The sequence below is a fragment of the Lynx rufus genome, unplaced genomic scaffold (assembly GCF_022079265.1).
Source record: "Lynx rufus isolate CCGP_SWC_20201006 ecotype Redwood Valley unplaced genomic scaffold, mLynRuf1.p SCAF_11, whole genome shotgun sequence".
NCBI lineage: Eukaryota > Metazoa > Chordata > Mammalia > Carnivora > Felidae > Lynx > Lynx rufus.
The window spans coordinates 38,837,056-38,857,401 of NW_025814825.1; the positions used below are offsets into that span (position 1 = coordinate 38,837,056).

The following is a 20,346-nucleotide window of genomic DNA, read 5'->3' on the forward strand; positions in this document are numbered from 1 at the left end:
GAACCACTGTAACAAATGCTGATTCATTCCATTTCATTCATTTGAACCATGCTCACTGAACAACTGCTCTGTGCCACTCAATGGTAGGTGCTGAGAACACAAGAATCGAAGACACAAGGTATCATCATATATTTTACTGACTCATTATCTTCATCTGCATGTGCCAGGATTCCATCTGCAAAGACAATCTGCTTGACTGGCTTGATTTGTCTTTTATAAATGTATTAAAATAAGCCTTAATGGAGGGAAACTACGAGTGTATAATTAGGAACAGCTGTTAGTAGTGAAACACAAAGCTCAGGGCTTTGTGAGCTCACTTCTTAGGAGGACCTTGCTCAGACAAAAAAAAACAAAAAACAAAAAACAAAAAACAAAAAAACCCAGGGCCACAGGACTAGAATGGAACAGGAACAGGGCATTTGGTTAGTCTGTGGTCCTGAGGGGTCTGTCCCTGCCACATGATGCTGGCAGGCCAGTCAGAGCCCTTTATGCTTCTGGTGCTAAGTCGTTCAGATAACTGCAGTAGCCTTCAAATCCACTTTCCCATCTCCTGCCTCTCCAAACTCTTGTGCATACTATTCTCAGAGCGAACATTTAAAAACACAGGTCAGATGGTATCTCTTCCTTCCTCCAAAATCTTCAATGGCTTGCCACGGAGTATAGAACAAGGCTTCATTTCCTCTGCCTGGCTTTCAAGGCCTTCCATGCTTGATGGAAAATTCCTCCCTTGTCTCAACCCTCACTACATCCCTGTAGCTACTGAGGCTTTCTTCACACGAATCATTTCCCCTCCCCTGTGCCTGTGCCGGAAATGTTCCTTCTGCCTAGCATGCTCTCCTCCACTATCACCACCATTCTCCTCCTATAGAAATTAGAGTAATCTTTCTATGTCCCACTCAAATGCCACTTTGTCCATGAAGCCCTTCCTGATCCTCCCAGGGACAGAAACTACTGGTTCCTTTGCATGACTACCACTGCTTTTGAAGCAGAAAGTAAGATGGTCTAAGGTAGTGGCAAAGAGGCTTGACTCTGAAGCAGATTGCCTGGGCTTGAGTCAAAGCTCTCACATCTATCTCTTTGGATTGTTGTAAAATAATAGTAACTGTATCACTGGTTGTTAAATTATTAGATATAGAAAGAGTGCTTCAGAAAGCATGTAACACATATAGTTAAAATTATTAGTATTTATTATTATTACGGCACTAATCTCCCACACCTTTTCTTAGCTCCTCTTTCTGTTCCTCCGATCTTACTCTTACCTATTTCCTAGGACTATGGTGAAAAATGGATGAGAAATTGTATGTTGTCTGCACTGTGTTTTGAACTATAGACATTAAATAAAGGTCATATGACTATTATGGTCACTACTACTGCTACTGTTACTACTATCTTTGCTCTGATGCCTGTGCTTGACGTCTTAGGATCCAGGGAAGTCACTTATCACTGTTTGTTGAATGGGTTAAACCCATTCACAAAGGAACAGATAAAAAACTTTCAATAGGAAATGAATCTCCCCCTCCAATAGGCAGAATAACACACTTTCTTTCCTCAAAGTCCCTGGGAATGAAATTGCATGTGTTACTCACAAGAATCCTGCAGCATAGGAATCTGATAGATTGTTTGTGCCTCCAGCTGAGGTGGTCACCACACCTTCAAGCCAAATCTTCTTTCCTGGGGTGTATGTATTAACCACCTGTTCACATAACAGAAGCAGAAGGGGATATGAGATTTTTAAAAGTTACTCCCAAGTGAGAAAGAACACACATTCCCTTAAGGGAGTTCTGTCGATACCTTGCTCCCAGATGGTCATGATCTGTGCTTTTTTCATGATGACTCACCCCATGCAATGAGCTGACGCACGTGCATGCGCGCGTGCGTGCGCGCACACACACACACACATTAACACTGACACATGTCCACTCAAAGAAATGATCATTTTTTTCCTAAGTAAACGCAAGTGAAAATGTGACAGTAGGACAAGTGCATTTTCTAGGACACAAGTTGAATGCAACACCAGTCACTGGAAAGTATAAATCATATGATATCTATTAGCAAGTATTGAGAAGGAAATTTTCTTTTTTTAAAGTTTTTTTTTCATGTTTATTCATTTTTGAGAGACAGAGAGACAGACAGAGCATGAGTGGGGGAGGGGCAGAGAGAGAGACACAGAATCTGAAGTAGGTTCCAGGCTCTGAGCTGTCAGCAGAGAGTCAGATGTGGGGCTTGAATCCACAAACCGTGAGATCATGACCTGAGCAGAAGTTGGACGCTTAACCGACTGAGCTACCCAGGTGCCCCTTGAAGGAAATTTTCTTAATACTCTGGTATGGCACATGCCAGGATGAGTCTACTATCCATGCATTAGAAGTCATGAATCATGAAGGCAGAGGTCAATGTTTGTGAGAAGCATTTTATAATCACCAAGGCATGTATATATATTACAACCATATTTTGGAGAATAACTGCAGTGAATGTAAAAAAAAATCACTGATCCAGGGGTGAAAGATCCTACCTAGGGAACTTTCTAAGCAGAAGAAGAGCATCTTGTTAAAAGGTGGCCCTCTGAAGTTTTAAAATGGCCCAGTCTCTGGTCCACAAGTTGGAAGGTGGCCATACTACCCAGATTAAGGCCCAGATCCCCTAGATAGCAATCTGGCAGTATTTAGGGATCATGTACTTTGGGTGCCCCTAAAAACAGAGGCTGAGACAAAGGCTTATCTATAGGTAATTCATTGGGGGAAGTCATAACAGGGAACAGGAATGAGGAACTGCAGGGCTGAATTAGGGAAAAGGGAAAACCAATACCAGGATGGGTTTCCAAGCTGGCAACCAGTGTTGGCAACTTACACTCAATTCCACAGGAACTTGGTAAGAGTCTTAAGAACTATATGTCTCAGAACTTTCCCCCCAGGGAATTCAAGAGGAAGCAAACTTATCCTTTGGCTCCTATCCTCCAAAAGGTCAGGAGTAGCCTTGGGACTGTAACCTCTGCTCTTCCCCATTACCCCATTTAATTGTGTAGGCGTAAGTGTTGAGCAGGTTCCCTGAGTTCTGTATCTCTGTCTTAGAGAAGTCCCAGAGCAGGAAATAAGAAGCAAGGTTGTACCGTATCACGACAGCACTAAGCTGGTTACAGCTGTGGATCTGCCCAGCTCAAGTCCCTGCAGCAATAGTTAGTATAGGAGGTAGGATGGGGATGCCATTTATGCACAAGGGGGGCTGGATAAAGACAACAGTGTATTTAGATACAATGGGCCACCAATTTTTCTTTTAGACATGCAAACCAAAGGAATTCTTCCTCAAGCCTCTAAGGAGTCAAGTACGAGGATGTTTACTATGTCATTGTTTGACACAGGTTTCCATTGCAGGAGGAATGGAAAAGTAAAAGATGGTAGATACATACCATAAGACATTATGCAGCAGTTAGAACAATAGATTCAATGTAAATCTAGCAACGTAAATTAGCTTTAAAGATTTAGTGGTGAGTTAACAAAATACCAACGGAATGAAATTTAGGTCACAATATTACTTATGTACTCAGTTACATCCAATAAGATGAAATAGTTTATAAAGATACATGTCTCTTAAGGACCTGTATCAAACACAGAAGGAAGGCATGTTTAAGAGGGAGGTGAATGTGAGCACAGATTAGAGATCGAGGTGAAAATCAAAACAAATGCAGGGCTTTTGCGTGAACTGATGATAATAGTTTGCTGTGGTTGAGGAGCATGATTTTAATTTAATTCCCTTTACCTCAGATCCCAAAAAAGAAAAAAAAATAATATGAGACATAGCATAAATGCCAGAACTTTCCTTTTCCAAAACCCATAGGCAGACATCAGCAAACAATCATATTCCTCCTGTCATCTCTCCCTAGGCATAATGCTTGTCCTCTCCCCTCATCTACTAGAGTATTTGCATTATTTGAGACCTACTTTAGAATAAGAGTTGGCAAAGTGCTTGAACTTTTCAGGAATAAAGTTGTAAAAATTTTTCACCAATTTGATGTAGAAGTAAAGATTGTGGGGCGCCTGGGTTGGTTAAGTGTCCGACTTCGGCTCAGGTAGTGATCTCATGGTCTGTCTGTGAGTTTGAGCCCTGCATCAGGCTGTGTGCTGACAGCTCAGAGCCTGGAGCTTGCTTCGGATTCTGTGTCTCCGCCCCCTCTCTCTCCCCCTCCCTGGCTTATGCTCTGTCTCTCTCTGTCTTTCAAAAATAAATAAATGTTAAAAATTTTTTTTTAAAAAAGAAGTAAGGATTGTGATAAAAAATGAAAGAAAGATCCTGAGAATTAATAGTGGAGGTCAAATTGGAGGGTTATTAAAAATTGAGTAAGAATTCCCCCTTGTACCCAGAAAGACAAGAGTCACTGAGGACACCACAAGGTAGTTCTCTCTCCCTTCTCGATACTGCTCACCATGCCCAACCCAAAGGGAACTGGAAATAGTATAAATAAGAAAACAAGAAATATACCTTAGATGATCAAAAGACAGAGCCATATGGTGAAACTGGACTGCATTGATGGTTCCCCTCAAAATGTATTGCTACAAAAACTGTGTTCTTGATAAACTTTGTGCTTCCTTTACAGCTAACAAGAGCTAACAAATATATTTGTATTTTTCTTTGTTGCCTTTGGCTTCCAAGACATTCAGAGTTTAATTTTTGTTCAAAGATAGATATTAAGGGGCACCTGGGTGGCTCAGGTGGTTAAGCATCCAACTTGTGATTTTGGCTCAGGTCATGATCTCATGGTTGATGAGATCGAGCCCCACATTGGGCTCTGTACTCTGATAGCATGGAGTCTGTTTGGGATTCTCTCTCTCTCCCTCTCCCTCTATCTCTCCCCTACCTGCTCTCTCTCTCTCTCTCAAAATAAATAAACATATAAAAAAAGACATTAAAATTAAGGCACTTAGAGAAAAGGGATTAAACAAAACAAAAAAGTAAAACTACAACATGATGAACTTAATTTTCTTTTTTGTTTAGAGAGAGAGCTAGAGCATGAACAAAGGAAAGGGGCAGAGGGAGAGAGAGACAGAGAGACAGAGAGAGAGAGAGAGAGAGAGAGAGAGAGAGAGAGAGAATCTTAAGCAGCCTCCATGCTCAGCATAGAGCCTGATTCGGGGCTCGATCTCATGATCCTGGGATCACGACCTGAGCTGAAATGAAGAGTCAGATGCTCAACTGACTGAGCCACCCAGGTGTCCCAACATAATGAACCTTGAAATAATTAAGCTGAGTGAAAGAAGCCAGACACAAAAGGCCACATAGTGTCTGATTCTGTTACATGAAATGTCCAAAATAGGTAAGTCTGTAGAGACAGAAAGTAGATTAGTTGTTTCCTAGGGCTGGAGAATGGAGGGAGAAATGGAGAGGGGGTAATGACTACAAATAGATATGTAGTTTCTTTAGGGGGTGATGAACATGTTCTAAAATTAAATAGATGGTTTCACAATTCTGTGAATACCTTAAGAACTACAGAATTGCACACTTTTAAAGGGTATGCACAATTTCATGGCATGTGAATTTTATCTCAATAAAATAAAACTCTGTGTGTGTGTGTGTGTGTGTGTGTGTGTGTGTGTGTGTGTGTTGGTGTCATTAGCAAAAGGAGAGATAGAGTCTAACAGGCAGGTAACTACTGTGGAAACAGTAAAGTACCCTGGAAGTTCTGGGTTCTACCACCCACTAGCTGTGAGATTTTTGGCTTATTATTATCTTGAACTTTCTTCATCGACATGTAAGCCATGAATTCGGAGTAGATGAAATCTAAGTTCCTTCTAAATACAAAATGTTAAAATGTATTAGTATTTTATAATATTATTGCCAGTTCCCTTGGCTCCTATCCCTCAACAGTCAAGAGTATCTTTGATTATGTAAGTGAAAATTACATAAACAACAAATATGGGAGACAGAGCGGTAGAAAAAGCCACCAGAGTGGATGAAATTACCTAAGGGAAATATCTAAAAGTGGGACTAGAAAAGGGCTAAGGGTTTCCATCCCAAAACACTAAGGCATTACCAAATACATTTATTCATTCACTCTAACCAATACTTATTGAGCACCTTCTATATGCCAAACAGATTCTAGGGGCAGGAATACAGCAATGAGTGAAACAGGACAAGGCTTTGTTCTCTTTGGCTTACATTTTAGTCAAGGGGAAAAGACTAACAATGAATGAGTAAATAAAAAAAAGAAATTTAGAAATAATAAGAGCTAGGAAGAAAATTAAAGAGAGTAATCTGATATAAAGTAACTTGGCAGGAGATATGGGGTGGCGGGTGGGGGGTGCGGTGGACACTTTAGATAGTACTCAGGTCACCCCCCTGGAAAGATGGTATCTGAGCGTAGACCTGAGTGACAAGGGAACCAGCCCCTTCATGGATTGGTAGGAGCAGCACAGGAAAAGGACAAGATATGGAAACAGGACTGCTGTTTGTAGAACCAAGAGAAGACCATCTGGAGTATAGTGAGTAGGGGAATGTGGAATATGTGGCATTTGAGAAACAAAACAAGCAAAGGATAAAAAAGAGAGAGAGTGACAAAGCAAAAAACAGACTCTTAACTATAGAGAACAAATAGGTTACTGGCAGGGGTGGGGAATAGGGGAAATAGGGTTTGGAATTTAAGAGTACACTTATCATGATGAAAATAAAATAAAAATAAAAATAAAATAAAATAAAATAAAATAAAATAAAATAAAACAAAACAAAAAAAGAGAAGAAAGGATGGATGTTTCTCATTCTGAGTGTGATGGAAAGCTATTTGAGGGATTTAAACAAGAAAGGGATATGAAGTGATTTATGCCAAGATCACTGTAGCTGTGATGAAATCACATACACATTTATAATGAAAACTGTGAAAAGATAAATATGTTAAAGTTCCATTATTTCTCTCTTTTTTAAGTTTATTTATTTATTTAGAGAGAGAGCATGTGTGTGCATGAGAGTGGGGGAGGGACAGAGAGAGAGGGAGAGAGAGAATCCCAGGCAGGCTCTGCATGAGATGTAAGATCAAGACCTGAGCCGAAGTTGGCCACTTAACCAAATGAGCCACCCAGGCGCCCCAAGTTCTGTTATTTCTGTGGCTACTCTAGCTTCAATTTCCTCATCCATGAGCTGGAATAATACTTGACAGAGTTGTCAGTGATCCTGATTACTAGTCAAAGGATAAATAACAGTAGGCCAATCACAGGAAGATCCTGAGAATTAGCAGGAAGTGACAGCAGGTGCAGCAGATGAACATTTATGTGTGCCCATCTAAGGTGATGCATGAATTCAAATGAACTCATGCTAAAGAGAGTTACAATTTGGTGGTAAGATTCTGAACTATCATTTATGATCTAACAAAGGAATCCAGGAATCTATGGACTACTTCTTAGGAACCCTGAACTATCAGTTCTTGTTCTTTATTATATTTACTAAAGGTCCCTCACTGTGAGGGCAGGGATCTTATGGTGTTTACTTTTGTATTTACTTCCTAGGAGAGTGCCTGGCACAGAGTAAGTGCTTAACTGGAGACTGTGGTGTTCTAGTCACATGAAGAAGTCAATATAATTCCAAACCTGCCCATGCACAAGCTCACAGGAGACTCTCACTCTTTAAAGAAGTTATATGACCTAAGACAGGGCAACTAAACTGGTCAAAGAATTGGAAGCAGTACCCTGAATGCAAAAACCACCTTGGAGATCAGGAAAAATAAAAGCATGCCATGAAAACCTACAATAGCACTAAAGATCTAGATAAGAGCAACACATGTCTATTTGCTAAAGCTCAGGATATGAGGCCTGAGGTCTGCCCCTTGAACTCTGAAAGATGGAAATTTCAGAGAAGGAAAGGGAATTATGCCTTTGCTTACCAGGGAATTTATATATGGAATCCAACACCCCCAGAAATGGTAAAAGCAAATCACCATCCAATGATATTTGGAGACCAGAAGTATTTTATGATGTATTAAGTTTATCATAATGTTCTGATATTGAAGATAAAGAGACAATCATATTCCTACCACCTATTCTGTGAGGTCATCTGTCATAAATACTTAGTTGGAAGGTAGCATGCCCAACAAAGAGCAGCAAATTTGTACAAAATAGTTATATTCCAAAAGGAGTTCAAAGTCTAGATCTTTAAAGTTTATTTATTTATTTTGAGAGACAGCAAGCAAGCTCATGGGAGGGGCAGAGAGAGAGGGAGAGAGAGAGAATCCTAAGCACGTCGAACTCACAAACCAACCGTGAGATCATGACCTGAGCCAAAAACGAGAGTCGGACACATAACTGACTGAGCCACCAAGATGCCCCCAAAGTCTAGCTCTTTTAAATGAGGACTTGATTCAGGAAAATGGTTGGATTTATAAAATATTGTGTACATAAGACTCTGCAGGGATACAGACACTGTATAAATAGAAGTTCATCTGAATTCTAACTTGCAGGGAGATTTGGAAGGAAACAATTTAAAAATTGCTATTATTGGTGAGGTAGCACTAAGTAGTGGTTAGGTGCATGGACTTTGCACCCAGATTCCCTGTGTTTGAATCCTGATTCTGTGGTTTACTGACTGGTGTGATCTCTCTGTGCTTTACTTTCCTCAGATGTAAAACCAGAATAATAATAAGATCCATCTCAGAGCATTTTGTGATATTTAAATGACCTAATATTTATAAAGCACTTGGAAAGGTGTGTCTGTCTTATTGGTAAGCTCTTATTTTTAATGTTTATTTATTTTTGAGAGAGGAGGGGGAAGGGGCAGAGAGAGAGGGAGACAGAGGATCCAAAGCGGGCTCTGTACTGATAGCAGAAAGCCCAATGCAGTCCTGAGATCATGACCTGAGTGGAGGTCAGACACTTGACCAACTGAGCCACCCAGTCACCCCTGTTGGTAAGCTCTTAAAGTTAACCTGTTACCCTAGACCACTCTCCTGTGTAAAGCTCACGAGTTGGGCTTGGATCAATCTAACATTGGAGTTGTTTGCTTTTCTTTTGGACATGTTTTAGGAGGTAGGTAATAGACCAGATGTATGCTAACTAGAAAGGAAAGGTCTGCTTAAAATTTAAAAGGCACATGGATTATTCACATTAACATAATTAGCATTCATAGTTTACTTATGAACTCTTAGCATGGGGGTAATTCCTGTCCTTGTCTAGAGAAGCCATATGAACAAAAAACACAGTGAGCTAGAACTTTTATATACGACCTAAACCAGCATTATGAAATGTTCTGCAGGGGAGAGATTCCTAGAAAGTATTAATACTAAAAGTTCTGGGAGTAGTTGGTACAAATCAACAAGGATTTTCTGAGCATTTACCGTTTGGGACATGGTGAGAGGTTTGATGAATTGTGTGTCTACCATGAGCAAAGAAGACCATCATGGTGACATGTGGGGAAGGTACTGAGGCTGGGTGCTGGTTAGGAATGGGGAAGAAATCAGCATGGGGAAAAGAGGAGAGAAAAAAAATCAGGACAAGCAGATGGAACCAGCTGCAAAATTCCCTTAGAAAGTGAAACTCTAAGAAACCGAGGGCTATAGTTCAACACTGTGGTTTTCTGAGTAAATATGATTCTCCCTGTGCTGGAAGAGAGAAAATTGCAGGACTGGAAAGAACAAGGGTACAGTTCCTGGTGAGAAATGATGTGCCAATGAAGGTCATTTTAAGGAACACATTGTCTGGGGAGGGGGAAGAAGTACAAGTGTTGAGATTACTGGAGTGAGGTTAGAGAGGGGCTGGGTGGCTGGCTCTCTTTTAAGGGTTCTGTGGTCCTAAATAGACTTCAGCCCTTGGCCCCAAGTAGACAAGGGAGCCATGAGGCACCCACATAACAGCAAAGCAAGTGGTCAGTGGCTGCTCAGACTCCTTGGGCCTGCTGGGGGCAGGTTGATATGAAGGGAAGCCTCCAACTCCCTTCCCTCCCATCTCAGGGGTTGAGGACATCAGGACTGTTCCATGTGGCTATGTTGAGACAGCAGGGGTGAGAGAGAAAACAGAATGAGGAAAACAGTACTGGTTTTATTTTACTTTTTAAAGTTTTATTTTCCCTGCCACTTTGAATTAAAAAAAAAAAGAGGAAAATAGGAAAATAATCATTTATGTGGCATGTTTTCAAACTTGGGCTTCCTTTTCCTGTTTCTCCAAAACTGTGATCTAAGTCTTTAAAAAAGACTCCTGAGAGCCTGGTTTCAGCCACTGGCTGTGCAAGAGATGGTGGCCCTATAGCAGCAGACATGTTGTTTATGGTTATCCAAACCCAACACCTTCCTTAATGAGAAAGGAAGCAATAAAACAGGAATAGTGGACAGGCCAGCTGGGCTAATCAGTCCTGGCAGGAGGCCCAACCTCCAAAAGAACCTGGAGTCCATTAATTCCAGCATCTCATCTACTTGGAAATCAACCTTCCCCAGGACTTCAGGAAGAGCAGTAGCTCTTTGAGTAACCAGAACTGGTCCCTAATCACTGGTTAGAAGGAGCCAAATAGCTTCAGGAAGCTTCTTAAACCTCACCTATGCACAAAGCACTTCTTGGGGTGCCCCTGCCTCTTTGTTCCCTATTGTATTTACTAGAGGTCCAGGTGAGAGTTCAGTAACACTCTGCATTTCTGTCCGTCCTTCTTGTGTATTTTGGCCGTTACCAGCAGAAGAACTCAATCATGTGTTCACAGAGGTCAATGTTGTTAACTGGTATATGTGCTATGATAATATTGAAAGTGATCTAGGGAATGATTTACTTAAAAATAAAAAGAATGGTTTCAAAGTTGCCCCAATTACATTCTTTTCATTCACCAAAAGTATGAAATGTTTCTCCAACTCGGAAAAAAGCTAAGGAGCCAGTAACTACACACAACCCCTAGTCTGTTTTATCCATTTGTCTATTGGAGTACGTTAGACATGGTACAATGATTATGAGAACCACCGGCCCACAGAATACATGCCAACTGCTTCATTTACCTTGGTATCTTAGATCCTTCATAACTACCCCTTAGCTGTCTCTTCTCCCCTTTCTCCCCACAAGACCTATGGTTCACCACAGAGTGGACTTATCATTTTCCAACTATAGGACCTCCTTTTAGGTTTTTACTAATTGCCTCCTCCCCTACCCACTCCTCCTCCATGTTGTCTAATTTTTTTTTTCTGGCTTATTTCAAATCTTACTTCCACTGTGAAACTTTCCTCAAACCTTTAGAAAATTAATTCATCTCTCCTTTGGGCTCCAAAGTTCTTCAAACCTATCTCTGACCTTGACCTTTTTTTTTTTTTAATTTTTTTTTAATGTTTATTTATTTTTGAGACAGAGAGAGACAGAGCATGAACGAGGGAGGGTCAGAGAGAGAGGGAGACACAGAATCTGAAGCAGGCTCCAGGCTCTGAGCTATCAGCACAGAGCCTGATGCGGGGCTCGAACTCACGGACTGTGAGATCATGACCTGAGCCGAAGTCGGATGCTCAACTGACTGAGCCACCCAGGCGCCCCTGACCTTGACCTTTTTAAACTGAATTATAATCTTCTGTTTGCCTGTCTTTCAACTATACTGGAAATACTTGAGAAAGCCACATTTTTTCCTTTTCTGTATGCCTTATAGAAGTATCTAAGTACCTGGCATGTCGCTTGACAGGTACTTTGCTTATTAAGTACATTAAATAATAAGATAATGAAATAACTTATTTGTTAATATACGAGGGAGATAATATTTTACTATTGAAAAGGCCAAGTTTCAGTGGAGATAACTAATAACCTCAAAACCATAAGAGCAAACACCAAATCCTCACAGTTCCACTTCAGGGTTCTATCTACTTTCTAATTGAATTTCCCTATTTGAGGAGACCTGGAAGCTTCTGGGTGACTAAAATGCCTCCATATTTAATATGTCCTTCTTAGGTTAGACAAGCTAGGCTATTCTGAGCTCAGTCATTCTAATATCTCATCACATTCTTCCTGATTTATTTCTTTTGTCTAATGTACTTCCTGTCAGTTTCATTAATTTTTTTTTTCTGTATAATTGCTCTCTATCGTCTCCCTGTTCCGGAGTGCCATATTTACCCATTTTCTTTTGGTATCAGATCAATTTTTAATTTGTGGCTTCTGTTTATGTGTCATTTTTAGGATTTAAAATTGAATTCTCTGTTCTTGTTATCTCCAACCACAGAAAAGCAAATGTATATAATTGCAACAAAATATAAAATTAAAATAAGAGAATACACAATGAAGATAAAGTCACAGGGGAGCCAAGGAAATTATTAGTATATGCAAGAAAATAAGGAAGAATATTTCAGAGTCCCAAAGCAGAGTCTACGATCAAGGATAAGTGCTAGAAGAGGGAGAGACTGGACAGCAGCTGCTCACACAAGAATGACTCTTCCTCCCTTCCCCAGTTATTTTCCATGAGTAACCAATCCCTAGGCTTACTGGACAGTCTATCCACTGACGAGTCAGGCTTTATCATCCTCAGAGGTAATTTTCTCTCATTCAAGACAAACCATATAATCCCCCCTTCCATGTGGAAAATTGGAAGGTCACCTCAAGGTGCCTATTCCTCCTGAAGAAGCTTTTTACCCCAAACCACAATTTGTCCCCAGGGCCATTCCTCCAAGTGTCTATGGGCAGCATATACCTTTGCATTGTGATTGCCTTGCACATAACCAGAACTCACTATGCATTGACCAAAAGCCTGTGCACATGGGATGTAAGAATGAAGTCCAGTGAATAAATGCAAATCACTCCCTCAAAAGCCCAGTCCTCTTCCACTATCTAACACTGTGGTAATATTAGACATTACCTAACATTGGGGTATATAACTTTCATTGGACTCTAACTTCTGGGACACCTATGCCAGATTATATCAACTGATTGTGGCATCGAATTGATGTTCTTTCATCAGGACATTCAGTGCTACTTAAAAGTCTTCCTAATCCTGGGTGGTTAGGAATACAAATATTATATTGGCTACAAAATAAATGGCTAACAGGTATGGTAGATGCAGAAGAGTGGATTGGGGGCGCCTGGGTGGCTCAGTTGGTTAAGCATCCAACTTCAGCTCAGGTCATAGATGGACCTCTCAGGACCCTGTGGGGATCACCTACCATTCCTTTTCCTGGAGCCATTTTCATACTGAAGGGTGGGAAAGGGGGAACCAAGGCCAAAGTCTGTACCTCAGTCAACTAAGCCCTAGGAGGATGTGACCCTCGTGTCACATCCATTTCCCCCACACCCTTCCTTCACCACACCAGATCCTTGCCATTGCTTACAAAATCTCTCACTTTCAAATTGTGAAAACACTAGCTGCATGCATTGATAATAGCAAATCAGATTCATAGTCTAGATACCCGGTTGGGAGCTCTCTAAACTTGACTTTACAAGCAGATTATTTCTATCTTGCACCTTTACAAAGTAGATTCCAGAGTAAATAAAAACGTGATTCTAAAAATGTTAGAAGACAATATAAGCTAAAATGAAATAATTTCACATTAGAGAGGCTGTTTAAAATAAGACACAGGGACGCCTGGGTAGCTCAGTCAGTTAGGCATCAGACTTTGGCTCAGGTCATGACCTCGCAGTTTCTGGGTTCAAGTCCCACATTGGGCTCTGTGCTGACAGCTTGGAGCCTGGAGCCTTATTTGGATTCTGTGTCTCCCTCTCTCTCTGCCCCTCCCCTGCTTGCACTTTGTCCCTGTCCCACATTGGGCTCTGTGCTGACAGCTCAGAGCCTGGAGCCTGTTTCAGATTCTGTGTCTCCCTCTTTCTCTGACCCTCCCCTGTTCATGCTCTCTCTCTGTCTCAAAAATAAGTAAATGTTAAAAAAAAAAATTAAAAAAATTAAAAAAAACCGAAAGAAGAGTGGATTGGATAAGAGTGTAGGCTCTGGAGTTAGGTGGGCCTGGCCTTGAATTCTAATTTTACTACTAATGGCTTTGAGTAAGTGACTGGTTTCTTCAATGGGTTAGTAATATACGATGCACTCAATAAATGGCATTTGTATCCTCAAAAGTAATATGGTTACTGTATTTCTGTAAGTTAATGATGCATTTTTCACATTTTAATGGTTTTGAAATCAGAACGTTTTTTATAATCAATCTCAAAAGAAACTTGTGAGCTGAAATTTGCCAGCTGTTTATCCTATCTCCTATCTCTCCTCCACTCCCTGGCTATATTAAATTATGGTACATTTTATAATTATTTGTGTTTAAGAGTCAAGGAGATATGGTTCATAAGATGACAACAACTAAAGCTTTGGAGCTCTTTTGTGGTAAACATACCTTTCCAGCTAGATTCCCCTATTTATTATTAGTGTCTTCTATATGAAAGAGAAGAGCCAAAGATTCCCTTGGGTCATACTGTCCCATTTGTAAATACACAGCCAAGTGGCATCACAGAAACTAATTTACTGGGAAGTTCATGAAGCTCGAACTTCCAGCTTCCCACTCTCACAGGCCTCTGCTGGTATCCTGGGAGGGGGGCCCTAGTACTGTGTTCATGTGGTCAGATATATTTCTAAAACATGCAATTTTGTTTTGTTTTCTTTTTCTTAAAGAGTTTCCTGTTGTATGAATTTCAGTCCCCATAAAACTTAAGACACTCAGGGATGTCTTCCAAGATATTCATGTGGCACCATTTGTATTTGGGGTACTCTGACTCTCTTATGTATATCCTTGGCCTGTGTTTCTCCTCCCCGCCTATGCAAATCTGCTCTTGGGAAAGGACCTTCTGTTTGATATTAATACCTTAGTGTGACTTTGAACCAGTGTAGTTTACCTCTTCTCAGGTTATTTACATTTTGCATCCTCTCCCTAATGTGTAGAATGAGAGGTTATTTTTTTCTTCTCTCTTTTTAAAACATTTTTAACAATGCTTATTTATTTTTGGGAGGTGGAGAGCACAAGCAGGGCAGGGGCAGAGAGAGGGAAACAGAGGATCCAAAGCAGACTCTGCGCTGACAGCAGTGAGCCTGATGGTGGGGCTCGAACTCGCGAACTGTGAGATCATGACCTGCGCCGAAGTTGGACACTCAACTGACTGAGCCACCCAGGTGCCCCTGAAAGGTTATTTTTTTCAAATGAAATATCTGGCATTAGTAATCAGACTGAAATGTTATTTTGAACAACAAAGAGACTTTTCCTTCACCTCTCAACACATACCCAGAAGAAACTCTCCTACTATGCCTACATGTAAGCACAGCCCATTTATTGCTGTCTGAATCAATTTCTATCTAGTCAACACTATGCTGCATAGTTAGGAGCAGATTAGATTCTTCTGCATGTGAACAGCTGAGATAGCAGATCCAAATGTGAATGAGACAGGACACTACTTTACTTCTTTTACACTTCTTCCACTGTTTTCCTCTGCTCGCTTACCTTCCCCTTCCTGCCTATTTCCCTTCCACTAACATTTATTAAGCACCTGCCACGTGACAGGCATTATGGTAAACAGGCAATGGCACACTGAAATGAACCTTTAACAAATAAATGAGTGAATCAAACACTGACTTTTGTGGTGATACTACTGTTCTTACCCTAGTAATGTCATTTTCATTTTCTACTTCCCTTCACAAAAGGTTAACACTACTGTTGTTCTCATTTTTCCTTTAGTTGTGCTTCTAGTTATTGTATCATACTCAAGAATAACTGTTATTTTTTAATCCCCTTCCCCTTTCATATACTAAGAGGCTCAAATAAGTGGGTAAACCAGAAGGTTGGCTAAGAGCAAAAGCTTCCTTTTTATGTGTTAATTACTTCAAAAGGATTAAATATTCTTCTGCCTCACCTACTTCCTTAATCCTGCAACTCACATATATTGGAAAAAGTAAAGACACTTCAAAAGAGTTCATCTTCATTAAATACTGTAAGCAATCATAAGCAATGATGATATTAACAAAAGAACGATAATGGTCATACTATGAACCATATAAACCATTCTCTCCACCATATATATTAACACTGGTAGTCCTCTGATCAGACTCTCAGAACTAAATAAATTAGAAGGTGCCTGTCCTTTAGGTATTAGCCTAAATGTCACTTTCTCTAGAAGGACTGCCCTTCTTTTATACACTAAGATAGGTATTTCCCACCATGGGTGCCCATAGTACCCTATACATCTCTGTTATAAGAGTCATCACATCTTATTATCATTGCTTGCTTCATTAACTATTTTTCCACTAGACCACAAGGTCTAGACCACATGTAAGTCTTTCTCACCATTTAATCCTCAGGGGCCTGGAAAATACTAAGAATGTTATAAACAGTTGATAAGTAAAGGAAAGAAAGGAAGGAAGAAGGAAGGAATTTTTCAAATATTAGGGAAGCAAATTGTCCAGTTTATTTAGTATTCAAAATGCAATCATATGGACAGTACTTTTGGAAATACTTCCCTTATGACTGGGATTTCACCAACTCCTTCCTGTGCTTATTGAATTGCTGAAAATAATATCAAAAAGTGTTATTTCCTCTTCTGATTCCTCCAGGAGATGAAGACACAAATCATAGGGTCCAAGTGACTTAAGCCAAAGTGGTTCTTCTTGGTTCTTATGTCATTGTTTTGGAGTCAGCCCAGGTATCCACACTATACCATCTGCACTGTATCTGAAACATCTCTTACTTTCCCATCTGACTCTTGCTTACATTGTTAGATTCTCAACTCTTTCCCCTGACTCATCTCCCAAAGTACAGATGATTATCCTTATTCTAATAGAAGGGAGAGAATGTGTAGATCATCCAAAGGAGTGGCTTGTCCAAACACTGTCTCTTTTGGCTTTCAAATACATAATGTAGATTTTCATATAACCAGAATTTGCCCACTGCTCAGAAAACAGAGAATTCTTCTGTAAATGGCAGTCCAAATTTGAAAACCACAGCTGTTTTTAGCAATTGAGTCACTGCCTTTCAGATGCCAAAAATATCACCTACCATACTCCCCAGGGTTCAAAGAAAGAGGAAAGAAGAAAAAAAGCAAAGAACAAGTTGAGGATAAAGGTAGCAGGAAGCTTCTCCAGTCATATGAATTATTATTAAAAATAACTACAATAGTGCTCGCTTCAGCAGCACATACACTAAAATTGGAACGATACAAAGAAGATTAGCATGGCCCCAGAGCAAAGGTGACACGCAAATTCGTGAAGCGTTCCATATTTTTATGGAATAAAAATAAAAACAAAATAAAATAAAGACATAAAAAACTACAACAACTCAAACAACAATAGTAATAGCAATAAGATTAGCATTCAATAGCAATCAACAAAATAGGGCCGCATGTGACTTTCCTAATCTCCATGAAAGGGAAAGATGAGAGTATTCTTAGCACCATCATTTTACAGATGTATAAACAAAGTTAGAAAAGTTAAGTGAATAACCCAACCCATGGTTACACAGCTAAGCCTGAACTCCAAATCAAGCATTAGACTTCAAATCCTATATTCTGTCTCTTATTCAAACAGTCTCATCACTGATTTATCTAACCACTCCTTCATGAATTGATTTTGGTAGGAAATCTGCCCTTTTCCCATCACTGTAGGCCTAAGGGGGATCATTAGAATTTCTGTGAGCTTCTCAAAATAGAGTAGAAACAAAGATTATACTTTTAGATTTTAGATGAGGGTTCTAGGTATATATGCATTAAAATCTTACTTGGCCCCTCTATAAACTGGTTTTGGAAGTTTGAAGAAAAAAGTTTGGCCAGTCTGTGCCGGTATGCATCTTGGACTCTAATTCCCCAGACCGCCCTCCCACCCACAGGGGACTTCAGGAACAGCTAAAGCAACTTTTTAACTGGCAAAACTTGGTGACCCTTCTCTAGTCTCTCAGTCCCCATCTCCCCAGAGCAGACCAGTACCTAGCACATCCTGGGCTGTGGTGAGACAGACTCTCATCTTGGAGGCCCTAGCCACTGGGTCCAGGCTGTGCAGCCAAGAGAATGTCTACCCCATAAATCAAATCTTGGGGAATCTGTGATCCAGCAACACCTCCAGCAGATACCCATTTAAGGCAGTATCTGGTGAGAGCTTGTAAAAGAAAAGTTGGAAAAAGAAACTAGACAGGGAAATGATGGAAGGGCTACTAAATGATACAGGGCAGATGAAACTGTGGCAGACAGTATTGTCCAAAGATGACTGGAAAAATAATTCTGGTTTTAAATGCTCTTCTAGAATCTTGCTATTCTCCCATCAAGAAGAGTTTATTTCCTCTCTCCTCAAATCTCCATTGGTCTTGATGACTGTCTCAATGAATAGACTATGGTTGAAGTGAAGCCCTGTGACTTCTGGGGGTAGGTTAGAAAAGGTAGTACAGCTTCCACCTGGCTCTCTCTCTTGGCCATCTGACTTTTGAACCTTGGAAGGAAACCCAGGCTACATAGACAGTTCATATGTAGGTATTCCAGTTATCAACCCAACAAAGGTACTAGCCAACAGCTGGCATCAACTGCAGTACATGCAAGTGAACAAGCCTTGTGATTCCAGTCACCGGCCTTTGAGTCACCCTAGCCTTCAGGTCTTTCAGCTGAAGCTTCAGACATCATGAGCCAAAGACAAGCCATCTTTATAGTGCCCTGTGGGGATTCTTGACCCATAGAATCCATAGACACAGTAAATCGTTGTTTTATGCTACTAAGTTTTGGGGTAATTTGTTGCACAGCACATCATAACCAGAACCCTAACCTAGTTCCTGAGAGGACCTCTGGCATGTTCTATCTGCAACAGCCAAAAGTGAAATCAGGTTCTACTGCTAATTCTAGCCAACCCCTGCCAGGCACCTTCTTTATACAGGTCATTTCTCTTAGAGGCTCCACTGTTTCTCCTTGCAACTGCACCTGGCCCTCCCAGCCAAGTCCATTAGACATGCTATGAGAGGTCTGAATCTCAGTTGTACACAGGGTTTGAGCTCTTTTCTTTAAGTTCCTTTGGCCCTGCCTGGACACATCAGAAGATGAGCTTAGCCACTTATTTCAGTCTTTGAACCTTCTGTGGTGGGTAAGAAGTACGCAGTGGTGGAGTGTAATGGGTAGTGGTGAGAAAGGGAAGAACCTAACTCCCAACACCTATGTCTTAGTTCTGACCTAGAGTTAACTGTTCTACTTAATTACAAGAGCACAGTTAGAACCTTCACTCTCAGTGCCATGATACCGCTGAATCATTTTACTTCCAATGACAGCCTTTTGATCAGGTCATTACATTTAATATCAGAAAAGCCAAAAATTTAGGGACTTGTCTATCACGTATACTGTTGTAACACAAACATTTAGAATCATGCCTAGAACATGGTACACACTCAATAAATATCTATTGGATGGAAGAATAAACAAACAAATGAATGAATGAATGAATGAATGAATGACATTCCTCCCTCCTTTTAGAGAATAATATATAATATTAGATTAGCATAAAGTGCTTAGTAGACTGCAGTGTTCAATAGGGTATTTGACTGCCTTAAGTAATGTTTTGCAACCTGCTCAAAGAAGCTGTTAAACCTTAAAACTCTGAGCTCCTTGAAGGCAGAGACCATGTCTTATTCCATTTTGTATCCCCAGCACCTGGCACTTTGCCTGGTACTAGCTAAGTGTTCAGTAAATATTAAATATTTAAATATTAAAACCTAAATGAATGTCAAACAGAGACTGGCAGAGACATTTCAAATTATTTAGTTCTCTTAGGCTTTGCTTGGTAGGAGGCAGTGACAGAGAAAGATACTGGCTAGTGCACCTGATCCCCAGAGGGATAGACTGGGGTATAGGAGTCCAGAAGGCCTGAGGCTTCCTAGCTGCTAAAACATTTTGAGAACAAGAGGACTGAAAAAGCTTTTGTAATCTGAACAGGACACTGATTTGAATACCAAAAAAAAGCATATAGACTACCACTCTACCAATCAAAAGTGCTTTTCTATGATTACTCCAAGCATAATTTTATTTCACAGATAATTTTATACATGAGTCATTCATTCATTTGTCCATTCATTTATTCATTCATCCCATATTAATAGGGGTTTACCCACTGCTATTTTTCTGCAAAGATTTGTTTAATTTGCTCAAGATGTAGTTGAATGTTCAAAAGGTCCTCATTACCTGGAAAAATGACCTGACTAGGCAACAAAAGATGTGATATCATTTTGTAGGGGCAGATGGAAATTGCAGACAGAACGTCTTCACAGTTCAGAATTAACTAATCCAGTGTATTTCAAATGTTATCTGCATTGCATAGAATTACTTGACAGATGACTACTAAGAAAGAGGTATCTAAGATCCACGCCAGACATACTAAATCAGAACATCAGGAGTGAGAGTGTAAACCTTCTGAGCAACCTCTGGTGATTTTGACTGCACTCAAGTGTGAGAACTGTTGACCAAAGGTGCCTTGCTATTAGGACCTACATGCCATTAC

General features: G+C 40.3%; 1 protein-coding gene and 1 non-coding gene across 4 annotated transcripts in view; one reads left to right on the forward strand and one right to left on the reverse strand.

Moving 5' to 3' along the window:
* Positions 1-20,346, reverse strand: part of HPSE2 (heparanase 2 (inactive)) — a 670,247-nt gene that overhangs the window by 131,015 nt on the left and 518,886 nt on the right. For all 3 annotated transcript variants that reach the window (XM_047072673.1, XM_047072672.1, XM_047072671.1), the window contains one exon: positions 1,587-1,693. In XM_047072673.1, coding sequence (XP_046928629.1) covers positions 1,587-1,693 — 107 coding nt within the window. The remainder of the gene's footprint in view (positions 1-1,586; positions 1,694-20,346) is intronic.
* LOC124507330 (U6 spliceosomal RNA) lies at positions 17,005-17,111 on the forward strand. The gene has a single exon (XR_006960985.1). It is a non-coding gene; the product is annotated as a U6 spliceosomal RNA (small nuclear RNA).